Source organism: Amblyomma mixtum, chromosome 2 (genome assembly GCF_055824585.1).
Source record: "Amblyomma mixtum isolate Tamu chromosome 2, ASM5582458v1, whole genome shotgun sequence".
Taxonomy (NCBI): domain Eukaryota; kingdom Metazoa; phylum Arthropoda; class Arachnida; order Ixodida; family Ixodidae; genus Amblyomma; species Amblyomma mixtum.
The window spans coordinates 173,465,172-173,479,943 of NC_143013.1; the positions used below are offsets into that span (position 1 = coordinate 173,465,172).

General features: G+C 50.1%; 1 protein-coding gene across 1 annotated transcript; it reads right to left on the reverse strand.

Annotated features, from left to right (window-relative positions):
- Positions 1-6,036: 6,036 nt before the first annotated feature.
- LOC149361679 (hemoglobin-2-like) lies at positions 6,037-13,139 on the reverse strand. Its single transcript, XM_089568124.1, has 3 exons — positions 12,777-13,139; positions 9,362-9,454; positions 6,037-6,249 (listed from the first exon to the last, which is right to left on the reverse strand). Exons 1-3 carry the CDS (start codon positions 13,137-13,139, stop codon positions 6,037-6,039), a joined length of 669 nt encoding a protein of 222 aa, XP_089424250.1.
- Between the last annotated feature and the right edge of the window lie 1,633 nt (positions 13,140-14,772).

The following is a 14,772-nucleotide window of genomic DNA, read 5'->3' on the forward strand; positions in this document are numbered from 1 at the left end:
ACTGCGTCATCTATCGAGCAATGCCGAAATACTTCGGCAACACTGTGGCAATGGTGCGCTTACCGGAATCGCTACTCGCCAAAACAGTTTTCGGATGTACACTAGCCGCCGAAAAGAGACAGATATACAGGCAAAACGCATAGGACTGGGGATGGTTGGTATTTCGTCGTATGTTCCACAAGCCAAAAATGAGCAGTTGATAGTATCGCTTCGTCCAGAGTGTTTGGGTGCGCCTCCCACCTAGTCCTCTCTTCGGTTGCATGCAAGCGCTTTTCGAGCGTAAGATGTTATACAGTGTATCGTGCTGAAGAGAAATATCAACGGCCTTGTGAAACGCCATTCATCGACACGACTTTTCGGCTTCGGCTTTCCGCTGTGAATAATAGAGTCATGGGCTCAATCCTGGCCTCTAAGGCTCTATATATCAGAGGAGGAAAAATTCAAAAGCGCTGTTTAAAGAAATGTAGAATCACGGGGAATCGAAATGAATTCGAAGCGCTTTGCAATGGCGCACCTCATGGCTTGCAAAAACCCACAAATATTTCGTTACCTTTAAGATTTAGCCCTGAATACCATGTACTTTCAAATACTATGTGCAGCAAATATGTACAAGTTCATACGTGCAAGTTTTCTAAAGCTGGCGATTTCTAGGGATGAAATTTTCCGCTGATGTTAAAGCGGTTATTTTTGTTCGCGCAAGGCTAATGAAGAATTTACACGCCTAGGGTCACTAAACTATCGTATTAATTGCTAGGAGGAAAATATCCAATAATGTTACTCGCCAAAGACGGTTCCTCACCGCCGACCACTTAGCTGCGGTTACTGGCGGCTTTGAGAAGCTGTCCAGAGCGGCGGGGCAAGTCTGACTGTTGACGGGGCTGGGGCACGCAGCCGTTTCTGAACTCATCTATGCCTATTGTCCTACGCGTAGGACACCGATTTTTCGCGTAGCAACTTTGGAAGCTTCTTGCATAAAAGCTTGCGCCCGCTATCGCAGATTCAAAACGCTCCAAACTTTCTTCTTGTGCAAGCGTTGCGTTGTGGGCGTTCAAAAAGAACCGCCATTCTTCTTTCGAAGCAGTGAGCTGAGCCCAACACATAAACTAGATTGTGATTCCGCAAGAAAAGGAAACAATATTTTCGCGTTGTCATAGGATAACCACCACGCGTGATGAGAAATCAAATCAAATCAAGTTGATTTCATATTTACAGTACATGGTTATGGGGTATATACATGCGACATTAGAGTAAATGTCGACAGTCCCAAGCTTGGCCACATGCGGTAGGCAGTGCATTTAGATGCATACTGTCCTACATTGTAAGGCGGGTCAACAGTCGGCGTTGAGATTAAATTTTTCCATCAATAAAAAGTGTGATTCTGAGACCTGATGAGAAGATGAGAACTGGCTAAAAAAACATTTATTTCATTGCTATGGAATTGTAAAATATTCAAAACATTATTGAGCAGTAGCTTTTAGTTTCATGTGCAACATTGGCAGAGGAAGGCCGTCCTCTGCGCCGGAGCATCAGTGTAACAAGTCGCTTCCGAACGAATTTTCATTCTCTCTAAACGACAGAAAATATAGGACATATCTATCTGTATTTTGTTAACTGCAAAAAACAAACTGAAAACATTGCCGCAAAGTGACCCGGCAAGTAGACAGTTCTTGGAGCACAACATCACGGGTCCTCGGCCATCAGTGTCGTGAAGAAACCTGCATGGTCATAACACTGCACTGTTAGCAATGACGGGATAGGTGCGACTGAATAAATAAAGGCATGAAGAAGACTTGGCACCCGCCTTAGATGATTGGAAGGCGGCCGCAGCTTCTGCAACCCCCCTTCCCCTGTGCGCAACCTATTCTCGAGGCAGAGTCCCCTCCCGCTTTATCATGGCAGCTTCGTGAGCGAGGTACACTATACTCCCTCCAGGTCCTTGCCCCCCCCCCCCCCCCCCTTCCGCAATATTTTCTTTAGTACTAAATGACTTAAATGCCACGGGTGGTAACTGTTGCAGTGCTCATGTTGGAAACGGGTACGATGATGCAGTGCCTACCCGTTAAGAGGCACGGTCGGCATTTGATTCCAGAGAATAATACGAGCACGGTTACGGTCAACGGATCTGAAAATCACGATTAATCAAGTGAATACTGCAAGGACAACTTCTCAGGGCCTATGCATCTTATGCAGCGCTGCTTGACCGAGTGGAATTCGCTATTAAAATGCCATTCAGCTGCTCATCCATCCTGCAGCTCATTTTTAAAATCTGTTGTTAGGCTCTCATCACCTGGAATCGTTTGGCCACCCATGGAAGTCCTACTCAAATAAGGGTGCTGCACGAAAGACAATGCAACTAAGTAAACGAATTACATCTATGACTGCCTTCGAGGCCATACGCAGTGTATAACTGATGCAAACCTGCAAGAGACTAAGAATGGCGCAGTTCGTTGAAGCCTGTCCGCGTACGGTGTGCAGACTCACTTGTAGAAGTCACAGGCTTCCACGCATCGAGGGAAGGGTCGCTATTCCCACAGGAGAAGCAGGTTCTCACTTCGTTTAATCATGGACGTTATAAATTCATTCCGAAGAGAAAAAGAAAGCAGGAGGAGGAGGGAAAATGTTTAGTGACCAAAAAATTGTGTTGACCGAGCTGGTGATAACAATACTCAGTTCATGACACCAGGGGACTTGACCTACGAGAGCAACATTTGGATGATCGGGAGCTCGTGACGCTGGTCACCAAGGTGACGCTGGTCAGTTGTACCTCCCACTGCTCGGGTGGTGCGTCCGGTGTTTGGAAACGTTGCGGTTTAGCCCGTCAACCCCATGACCGATAAGAGAGTGTCGGACTAGCGCTTCACCGGAGGCTAGCGTTTTGATATTGGGCGGGATGGATTTTTAGGATTCTTGAAAGGTTTGGAAAATATTGTTGTGAAAGCAACACTACGCGAGTACCCGCGCCCTTTCGCGGAGCTGACGAAAGGCCATACTGCGCATGCGCGAGGAGCAGGACGTCACACGGCGGACAGCTGGCACGCCGTCGCTGCGCGGTTGACTCAGAGGTGCCGCCGCCGCGCTCGCCAGTTGCGCATAGCTAGCGTGCCGGGCGCGCCGCCGCTGCCGCGCGCTCTCCATCCCCCCCCCCCCCCCCTCTCTCTCTCCTCGTTGCTTTCGCAATCCTCCAGATTTAACCAGAGCCAAACCACTGACAATTTTTTTCGTTTGAATTTGACGCCAGGCATAGGCCTGCCCTGAGGGTAGGCGCCTGTGTGGTGGTAAATAAACCCGGTGGCCGAGCCGCTAGGACTCAAGACGTTCAATAATTCGGTGGTAGGGGGAGAAGGTGGTTGGTCGACAGCTCCGCTCGGTTGGTAAGATCGCGAGCTAAAGCGTTAAACCCCTCGTTCCCAACGAGGCCCTCATGGCCTGGGGTCCCCGCAATGCCACGGTGTTCGATGAGGCGGGAGTCCAAGATGATCGCCGCTCGAGTGGGCGATGGGCCTGTCGTGCAACGGTAGAAAGCTTGTTGAGAGTAGGTGACGATGTGGGAGGGGGCGCCGATGTTATCGAAATTTTTCATAACCAGTGCCGCCGCAGTGGACTTGCTCTGGCTAGGCTATCGTATTCAGGCCGTTGGAACCGGGTTGAAACTGTGGTTCAGGGCTGCTACTCGAAAGCGTCAGTATACAGGTAGTCTGCCTCGCCCATATAAGCTGCGTCGGTGTGTCTTTCGAGTTATTTGAGCAGGAACTGAACCGTGGCCAGGCGGCGACCTGCGTGCAGCTCACGGTGCATGTGCTTTCGTACAGGGGACGCCTGAATGTGGTGTCGGATCCCATGCGACAGTTAGATAACAGTGCTTGCAGGCTCTCCGGGGTGCTTGCCTGTTTGAGAATCTCTGCCCACCACTGTGGTCTGCATCCTGGTCTTCTGTGACGTTAGGCCTGCGTCGCTCAATTCGTCAAAAGTATTATGCAGTCTGAGGGCCATTGATAGAAGTATTGATAGGTATAGGCTTAGTGCCGTCTGGTATGCAGTCCGAATGATTGGATGAATCTGCTTCTCTTCGGTTTTGTGTAGGGTTTGATCGGGAAGACCGTAGGCGAACAGGCTGATTATGAGGGCATTCACCAGCTGAAGTGTGTCCGTCTCTCATCCCTTCGCGGTATTTTGTGATGCGTCTGACCGTGCGGCTGATCTGGTTCAACGTTTTTTTTTGTTTTTTTTTAGGGGTGATTGTGGGATTCCCCCACCCGTTGTGGCTTTGAATTCAAAGGCCAAAGATGTGGGCAGTACGCGCTATAGAGATTTCCACTGAGCGGACTTGTAACTTCTTCCATGGACTCGAATGATTTCGAATTTATCTTGAGCCCAATGCATACTGCTGTGTTGGGCAAAATATTCAAACACCCTCGCTGCCGCCTACAGCGTGGTTTCTTTCTAGGCGAGTGAGCCCTTGGTTGTCCAGACTGTTACATCGTCAGGGATCGCCAGCCCCCGGTGAGGGTGGCACTTCGTGGCACTTCGCCCACATAACGCGGGCTCGAATCAGAGCAAGCTGAAGGCATAGCCAGCGTTTGGTGCGCACCTGCGGTTTCGCTCCGAAGGAAGGAAGGGGCAGTTATTTTAGAGCACAAGTGTTTATTACACAGTAAGCTGCATTACATAACACTGCACTAATCCCCAGACCTCGGTGCAACCCATAACTCCGCCGCAGGACCCGCAAGCGGGCCCGCCAACTGAGCTGCGTGCGCAATGCAAATACTACATACGTGCGTGACGGCACAGCTAAGAGCGATCGCATGCCGCACGGCCTACCAAAGGGTTAAATCGCGCGCAACGCCACACGAGGGAGGATGGGACATACGCGGAGCGCATCTTGGCGACGCAAGTCACCGGCAATGGCCGGCGATGACAGAGAACCAGCGAAATCAGGCCCTTCCGAATCCGGAGCGCGTCGGCGCCGCACAGGCGGGTGACAGGACTCCGGAAATTCGGACCTGTACTCAGGCATACGTACTAGGTGCGTGCGAAAAAACACCCGCGCTCTTGGTCCCCCGGCAAAGGCAACCGGGAGCCAAACTCTACGCACGTTTCTGCCGCCCGAGTCGGTGTCGATCTCCCCGTTCATTTCCCGCTCGGGGCATCTCGTCGAAACAACGCCCCCCCCCAACAGTCACTCGGAGTGACCCAATGGGGACGCGAGGTCGAAACGGGAACAACGGAAGGGAGGGTGATTTACTGCGGTTCCCGAAATAGCATCCCTTCTAAGGGAGGAAGGACAAGCAGCGCGGCTGCCCGCATTCCGCTCGCGGACACCCCACGGGGGGTCTCTCTAACAAACGAAACGGTAGCAACATGCGCGCACTCGGGCCGCTCATGAAGCTCAATCCCCACAATCGTCGGCACATATTGCATAACCGATGTCAGATAGGGTGCAGAGTTCCCAGGCCAGGGAGAGCATGGAGATTCTGGTACCCTTGTTGTGGAGGGAGCAGGTAATGGCTCCTTGCAGGGTACCCTTGTTGTGGATCCGATTGGGTCGGAGTGGGTGGTCCCAGTTCCAAAAGGGACGCGAAGTTTTTGCAGACACCGCACGCAGAACTGTCTTGCGCGAACAGGCAGGATGAAAAAAAATACATCATGAGTTTCAGTAATGGATTAACGACATACGCGAGAGTACATCAGAAAGGCAAAGACGTGTATTATTTCGCGAAGTCAAAGTGAAATGTTATCTATACATGGTTTCGAGATAGTGAACCACGTAAAGACCGTCGCATATGTTTTCGCGCATGCATTATACCATTTATTACTATTATTATTCCGCGTCACTCCAAAACGCCTCCGCGCGTAGCCTTCTCGAATGACTGAGTAGGCCTGGACCTGGACGGTTGCTCTCAGCGGCCATCATCGGAACGCGAACAGGAGCCACGGAATAAAAATTGATTGGTTCGAAAAGGATTTCGAAAAGTTTGTAAAGTGCGACAGCCCTCGTCGAAAGGTGTTGAATAATGCGCCGGCCGTCGGCCGACTTTCTCAGCCCTGCATCCCCGACGACGAGGCGGCGGGTCCAGACTTGGACCGCTTCTTCTTCGAGCTCTTTCCGCCGGATTTGGCGCCTTTGGCCGCCCCGGCGCTGCCCGGAGAGATGGTGTGCGAGTCGTTGGCGCCGTCCTCTGGGTCCTTGGGCAACGTATCCCTATCTTGGGGGCACTCCTCGAACACCTTCACGGTGACCGCCAGCATGAACTGCGTGCCAGAGAAAGTGTGCGCAAAGTCAGAGGCGGCCGAGGTGAGTGTGTTTCGGGACGCCGATCACAATTAAGGCTGGAGCGGTTCAGATGGAAACCGTTCGAACTGAGTCAAGAAGCTATGGAGACGAGTAGGTCTCAAAGCGGAAGTTTTACTTGGAATATATTTATATAATTACCCGCTGTCGCACTTCTCAGAGTCTCTGGTTCGATTCTAAAACGGAGGCAATTCAAGCCTCGACGTCCACCTAGTCCCTAGATAGGGGCTGCGTTGTCTTTACACACTGACCAGTTGAGTGCCTCACTTTGCACACCACCACAAATCAGTAGACACGCATATTTTTTTTTTTTTTTTCACGGATGGAGCATGGCTCTCCGGCACAGGCACGCGTGCGTTCTATATCATGACGTACAAATATGGCGATCGGGTCTTCAGACTCAATGGTCTCTCGTTCCCGCACGGTTCACCTACGGTGGCGCAGTTTTATGGATGCGGTGAGCAAGGGTAATTCGACACGATCGCACGAATTCGGTGAAACCTTTATCATAGCTTAGCCGTAGTTAGACGCGGGGCATCTCGAGTCTGCCGACTGGCTCTCACCTAGGACACTGAGAAAAGTTCACCCATGCGTAGAACTAATCAAAATTTCAGTTTTTGTCGAGGGTCGTTGTGGTCAGCAATGCAGCAGCACACTTTTGGTAATCTTCGCAGCAGCCCTCAGCGTCGAGAGGGAAGCGACGTCCCTCGCACTATGGATGTTACGATGTTAAAACTTGTTAGACCACTATGTTAAAACTTCCCATGCTTAACGACCTTCTATATTTAGGAAGAGTTAGAAACATTTGCGCCCAAAATGTCTTTGGATATCTCTACTCCGGCGTTTTTTCAAGTAGTGCATATTTCTCATGAACGGTTCTCAAAGCGTGACCACGTTGTTCTTTGCTATTATAATTTTGAAAATCTTTTTTTTTTCGTTAATATAAATACATTTTCTTTGTACTCTCTTTACTGCTTGTATACACAATCTTTGAGGCTTTTCCTATTACTGTCCCGATGTGTCATTTACTGTTTTCATTTGCGCCAATGTACAGTACGGTCCACTGTTAGAGGGAACATGCGATCGCGTGGCCTGAGCGCATCGCGCTGCCGCCGAGAATTTGTGGGAGTTGTCGGCACAAGACGCATGCGCAGTAAGCATGGAAGCTGGTCTCTCCGCGCATGCGCTTCATGCCGCCTGTTCTCGCCGCATCTAGGCAGCAGGGCTTCGTGAAGCGCGGAGGGCACGTGATCGCATGTTTCCTTTAACAATGAACCGTACTGTACGCTGCACACGGTGCCGACTTTTCTCCGGGATACTTCGCGAAGCTTTCATTGATGCTATTATACTAAGAATATTGTTCATTTTACGTATCATGGAGGAAGAAAAACTGACGACAGGCCATCGCTATCTGAACTGCACGCCAAGAAGTGTGCCAGAAGTCGCGCGCTTTTGCAAGGACTATTGGGCCGACGGCGCCTCCATTACTAATGCTGGGCGCAGTGGCGTCGTCTGCTGCAATGCCTGCTGCGCACGCGCGAACTCACCGAGCCGGCGGCCAAGTAGGGGGGGGGAGCAGGGGGGGGGGGGGGGGGGGGTGCCGGCTTCAAAAAATGTGAGGTAGCCGCCTCTCCTGAGTTTTCCTTCCTCCATGTTACACGGACTTCAATTCTCCTCAATATAACCAGTAAGTTTGCTTATTGTAATCTGAAGTGAGTATCATCGACACAACTTATAGGGCTGCAAGCAGGCACGATCGCTTTTTAAAGAAATACCAGAAAATATGGACAAACGCTTCTAGTTTACGCGGCCTCCACCTCTTTCAGCTCGACGCTGAGCATCACAAATTACCGCAGAGAATTTCGAATGTTGAATATATCTCTGTAATTTTATGTTGCATCTTAACTGGGATGTGCGAATGCAGGCAACATTTCATGTCAGATTCTGCTGCATGTAGGAAGACAGTGTCAACATCAGCGATGACTTTTCTTCAGACTATTCGTATCTCGGTTACACATAAAAATGTTTCCATTGAGTTCCGCGCTGTTCGCTAGTGCCCGCCGACGGATGGCGCTAGTTGGGACAGGAAAGTTGTGCATGGACATAACGAAGGACCAGTTGTCCGTAAACTGAAGGAAGACAATAGGTCAATTCAGCTCGGTGCGCTGGACGGGGCCACCAATCTCACTGGGTTGCCTTTTTCATAGAGGAACTGAACAAGGAGGCATACATTACATAGGAAGGAGTAGCTTCCCACTAGTGTAGTTCACTGTTTCGCACTTTCATACTTGTGCACTGCACCAGTAAAAAGAAAATACTAGACCGCCTCGCACACACTCTTGCCACCCTAACGCGACACCGTTAAAGGCCCCGTTACCCAAAAAATCCGGCGTTAATTGTCGGCGTTGGGATCGAAAAATCCCGGGCATGGCTCTGGCAGGTGGTCCCCAGAGAGCAACCTAGGATGCAGGTGGGCCACTATCTAGGTCACGTGACCTTGCGGTGTCATCACAACCTGCCCACTGCAAACTGCCCATGGTGGCAGTGAAATTAACAATTGGTGGCTCGCGAAGAGCAACATGGGCCGCAGAAGACCGACCGCTGGGAGCACCTGTCATCACAGGGCAATGGCGAATCGCTTAATCGCTGCAACACTGCGCCAGGACGGGTATAGAACTGCTGGGTATCTATGAATGTGAAGTAGAGAATTACCCTCCGCATGTATCCAAGTCAACCCGTTACGCTATCACGTCAGACCGTTAAGGCGATGCCAAAGAGCCCCCTGCAATTTTTTGAACACACTGAGCCATCCGTATTGTCGAATTTTATTGCTTTTAAATTTTTCCGAAGGAGCTCCGGATGTCGCAGGTATGCCGAAAGCGCTTTCCATATGAGATGCAGTTGTTACATAGGATACAATTTTGCCCGCTTCAGGGACGACATGACAGCTGGGTGAACCACGTACATCTTTTCCTGGCAGGGGACCAGATGTAGCGAGTTAACTTTTTTCCATACGCGTGTGTTTTATGCACAGAACCATGTGCGGACACCCGGCTGGGCGCCCATACTCACGGCGAACATCTTCTCCCAGCCGGACACGGCCACCCAGTTCATAGACTTTTCGTCCCTCTCCTTCATGGCGTCGATGACCGCGCGCCCCAGGCTCTGCGTGGAAGATGTGAGGAGTCATGACGCGTTCAGTAAGAGTACGCTGAGTTGGTTTGCTCTGGCTAGACTGTACACAGCGTGAGAGACGGAGGTGGCAACGGCAATGCTTGTGTTGTGTAGTCACCCTATAGCTCTCTTCTGTTTGAAGGGAAGGGGAGGGCAACTAGATTATTTGTAAACATCCATTCTGTTGTGCTGTCCGCGTTAGGTGACGTTTGTCCGCGGCTACAAAAGAGGCATTTGTACGAAAGCACTCATACGCCCACCAACACCGACCATGAATCTTCTCTCGATCTTTCAGGTGCTGCTGCCTAGCAACAGCGATGCCGCGTTGAATTAAAAAGAAATCAAATAAATATCCACGACTGGCTGTCGAATCCGCAGCGGAAAGGACAGATCAGCTTCGCAGGCCGCTGCGCGAGAGCCCGAGACTACCGCCGATCACGCCTGGTGTTAAACTGCGGATGATGATGATGATGTCATCAGGCTGAAAAACTGCAACGAACTCTTGCGTTGTGCTTTGCACGTCGTCGTCTTCATCAACTTTTATCTGCGGCGCGAACTAATCAGATCAGCTTAACCTGAGTCTTACCCTGGGCGTAACCAGACGTGTAGATGACCCGTCAAAGCAAAATCATGATCCAACTATGCAAAACACAGAGTTTCGAACGCTTTCTCCGTTTAACTACGTTAAAACCCTACCACTTTTTTAATGGATGAAATTGCATTAAAATTTTTCCCAGTCGATTTAAACTTGCCACGCCTGCACTGCATTGCACACAGCGAACCCCATTTTAAAGTGAAATGCTGTGTGGTACTCGCCATTAAAGGTGCCGACCCATCGCAGTTTACATGCGAAATCTGCCAGATGTTGGCGACACCGTATTTAGTTGCTTGGTCTTTTCTAGATTATAAAATCTCCTGTTGGCAGTAAGAGCCCTCTCTTCTTTTTTTTTTTAGAACACGGTCATCTATCTAACCAGGTTAGCTTCAAATTCACCTCAATATTTGTTTAAGCCTAGCGTTTAAGCCTGACATTTAAATTTCCGCGCTGAGTCGCTGTCTGCCCAGCTTACTTAGAGCACATGGTACCGCCGCAGTACCACATGCCAGCGCGTAATAAATGCAGAAAAGTTATAATGACGGTGACATTTCAATAAGAATGAGTGAGATCATGAACGGCAGTTTACTAATATCCCTCAAGAGAAAAGAATACAGCAGCTGTATCTTACCAGTACTCACCTATGGGGCAAAAACGTGGAGGCTAAAGTTAAGGACAACGCAGCGAGCTATGGAAAGAAAAATGATAGGTGCAAAGTTAAGAGATCGGAAGCGGGCGGAGTGGGTGTGGGAACATAAGCGGGTTAATGACTTCCTAGTTGAAATCACGAGGAAGAAATGGGCTTGGGCAAAGCATGTCATGCGCAGGCAAGATAACCGCTGCTACTTAAGGGAGTGGATCCGAAGAGAAGGGAAACGTAGGCGGGGGCGGCAGAAATTTAGGCAGGGCTCATCATCAATTAGGCAATCATCATCATCCTGACTAAGCTCACTGCAGGGCAGAGCCCTGCAGTGAGCTTAGTCAGGATGATGATGATTGGTGAGTAAATATGGAACCTTTGCCAGTTGAGGATTGTCGCATGAAGGCGTGTTATATGGCCATGATGACTTGAGCGCCGGTCATTGATACTTGTATCAGTGCCGCTTCTTGCTACGCCTAAAAGGGGACAACCGGCGCCTCAGTCACTCAGACTCTAAGAACATTATCTGTGGCAGGTAGGCAAGTTCGTAATGCAACTGGCTTGCGGAGTCCTTGTGAGTTGATCCGTACTTGATTCTAATCGATTTTATTACCTTCAGGAACCACAGCGGTCATGTACTTCAATCATTCCTTGCCGCGCAGGAGAAATGCGCCTAAATCGGCAGATAGGAGGCATAGAACCATGCACTCGCACTCGCGAGGGCGGCGTCTTACTATTTCGCAGCGGGACTGCCCCCCCCCCCCCCATTTTTTTTCAGTCACAGCTGTACGAATGACTTTCTACACGGTAAAGGGTGTCACTACATAATATTACGTTTTCCGAGAGAATGCTACTCAGTTGAGCCTCGCAACTAAGGGATGTGTGAGGAAAGGGAGAGGAGTTACTGTCCCTTCGTCTTTCCAGGCAAAGGGCGGAAAGTCAAGAAGCATTTCCTTGGCTTAAATACCAGTTATACAGATTTAAAAAGGTTTTTTTCATGCTTGGTACCGTACATACAGCTCTCCCTAAAAAAAAAAGAAAAAATTGAGGCCCTTTGTGCGCCCAAGGAGCTAATCACTGACAGTGACGGTTCAATATAGCCTCCGCCCCCCGCACACCGCCACCTCCCGAAAGCCTCTACTTCGTAGCCTGCACAATAAGGGATCGGAAATTCAGGACTGTGCATATACGCGGGCCATAATGTCTGCATGAAGATTGTGGCCCAGAGTGACCAGAATGACATGGACACAAGTCGTATAGTTCCGAGAACAGCCTTTTGCAGCGAAAGTTGCCCACCAGGATAACAATCTCCCACTGGTGGGCAGGGAAAGGCGTATGTTTTCGGTTAATACATGCAATGGAGACGGCGCCAACGTTTCCGCCGCAAAGCCTATTAGCTCACCTGTACCACCAGAATTATTTTCTCAAGTGCGCGGAATTTAGCTCTGCAGTGAATAAAAAAGTGCGTCTGCACACTATGCAGAGGCTCTGGATGGCTCTACGCCACGCGAACGCTGACGAGCGCGCCTTCGTCCTGGAGTGATGATTATGATAATCACCCATAGTTCCGGAATTATGATAATGGTTGTGGTGGTGAAGACGACATAGATTATGATGGTCATGACGATTGCGTTACTTTGCCACAGGACCGTTTGTGCCGGCGTTCAAAATTTGTCATTGGAATGACATCGACTGCCTTACTAAATTTTACGAAATTACTTTTTCTGTCTTTATTAAATAATTTCGGTCCACTCCCTGCCTGTGTAACAGAACCTCCAAGTGTTGCTCTTTTGTTTCTTTTATGTTTTGTTTCTCTTTCCCTCTTTCTTTTCGACACGAAGCTGGTCAATTCATTATCCTTTTTCCTATGCTTCCAAGATGCTTGGCGGATCTCCTGGTGCGGTTATGTGGGATATCTAGCTGAGAAGAAAAAGACAACTACTACTGCCCGTCTCCTTCCTGTCTCCGACCTCTCTGAAAACAGTGAGATGTATTCTCGGGGATATGACATCGGGGCAGGATAATATACTTGGAGAGCCCGGGGACCGCACCGGGCACGAGTGACGGAGGCCCCGTACCTGGAAGTGGAAGGGGTGGACGCCGGCCCTCTCGAGGTGTGCGATGGCGTTCTTGCGGATGAGCGCCTCCAGCAGCACCGAGTCGGCCACGCTGTCCACCATGGAGGTGAGCTGGTAGCCGACGGCGCACCCGTGCGCCCGGAACTCCGGGTCGTCCTGCAGCTGGGTGATGCTCTTGCCGCGGAACTTGCGGAACAGCTCGATGTACTCCGGGTGGGCCAGGAACATCGCCGAGAAGATGATGACGCCGTAGTCGTGGTTCGCCGCCGCGAACTTCTTCCACGACGCCTGGATGGCGCGCCGCTCGCGGTCGGTCAGGCCCGTGCGGGGGTCGGGGACTTCCTTGCGCAGGGCGGCACCCATGGCTTCGCCTTCGGGGCTGGGCGTGGTCTTCTTCCTCCACCTTCTTTCGTCGATCGCCGCCTTCTTCTGGCACGAAAAACAGCCCGTTGAAGGTGGTTAAATGGAGCGGTAGACACAAGTGACTCGTTGTTTTCCGCAAGGAGATAATGGCGCGACCCACTGCGGGGTATAGGCCAAGACACAGGCAGCGAGCTGGCAGGCGCTTAACATGTTTTTTTTTTTAAAGGAATCCGGACTTGGTGATTTAAAGTAAGAACAAAGAGAACACTGTGAGATTGGTGACTTAAAATTGTAATTGGGCTAAACGTACAGAGTTCAGGAAGTTCTGGTTACAGAGATATTTTTAACTTGAGTAGCCAGAAGGTGCAATTCAGGAAGATTTTAACATGGCAGCCGTTTCGTGTCTGAAACGAAAGTTTGAATGGCGGCGACCACGTACCTGTTGCTGTGCCCAAGGAAGGAAGCACCAAGAGACAGTACAACCTCAGCAGAAAGGCTTAGACCGAGCTGTCGTATCGGGTGCTCTTGCAGGCGCCTCCGTAAAGAGGAGAAACGGCGGCAGGACATCAAGAAGTGATCTATCGTTTCGGGTTCAGCGTAGAGCGGGCACAGTGGAGAGATCACCAGACCAGATCTATGAAGGTAGAAGTTTAATCGAGGCACGTGACGACGTAGACGCGTGAAAGGAACCTCAAGCTTGAGTGACCGCCATCCTTTACTGCACCGTGGGAGGAGAACAAGTTGGGGGTCGCGAGTGGAGTTAAGGGCAGTGGCTATAAATTCTTTCAATAGTAAATACCTGCGGATCTTGGTCACTGTAATATATGCTCAGGGCGGAAGGAGAGTACTGGGCCTTGAATAGGTGCCTTCTCCAAGGTATCAGAAACCTCATTTAAATGAATTCCTCTGTGCCTGGCACGCAAACTAACCGTAATGAAGACACGTGAGGTGGTAACAAAAATTTGAGTAAGCGGAGTGCTTGTGACTCCGCAGACGCGGTTGGAGAGGAACACGGGGGCAATGAATCCGTGTTATTATCAGGGATAATGGATTGGCATGATTGACGAAGAAAGAAAAAGGCTGCACCGACAAAAAAAAATCGTGAGGAGGGCCAGCACGGACTGGTTCACGGGGCCTGAGCCGTCACCGAATCCACTGGAGTCCCGGACTGTGGGCTCCACCAGCACGGAGGCGCACGGTCACCTTCTCTGAAATAAAAGTTTATTTCCTCTCTTTGCCTTCTAGGTCAACAGGAATCCCTAAGTCTATTTCATTTCCTACACCAGTTTAGGAATCAGGAAACTATTGTAATTTTCGCACGAAAAGGCTCAAGTTGTAGATTTTTCGAAAGGGTATGCCACCCAGCCAGCGGACTGCATTTTTAACTGGCTACTTGTGCGGTTGCTGGCCAGTACCTTATGCACATTTTGTTTTCTGCGGTTTTAACAGGTAACCGCGATACGCTATACTCCGTCACCACATCTTACCGTTGGAACAGATCAGTTCCCACCTCGTGACGTCACCCACATGGACCGAACTAGAAGCCCTAAAAGACGATGGCCACTTCAAAGCAGACTTTTACATATCTTAAATATTGTACTCAATGTACTACATCTTAAATAGTTTTGTAATG

Excerpts from the sequence above, each read along its gene's own strand:
- LOC149361679 (XM_089568124.1), bottom strand. The coding sequence starts at position 13,139 with ATGGGTGCCGCCCTGCGCAAGGAAGTCCCCGACCCCCGCACGGGCCTG. Across the intron at positions 9,455-12,776 it reads TCCACCCCTTCCACTTCCAG|AGCCTGGGGCGCGCGGTCAT; the intron begins GTACGGGGCCTC and ends TCTTCCACGCAG. Across the intron at positions 6,250-9,361 it reads GCTGGGAGAAGATGTTCGCC|TTCATGCTGGCGGTCACCGT; the intron begins GTGAGTATGGGC and ends TCTGGCACGCAG.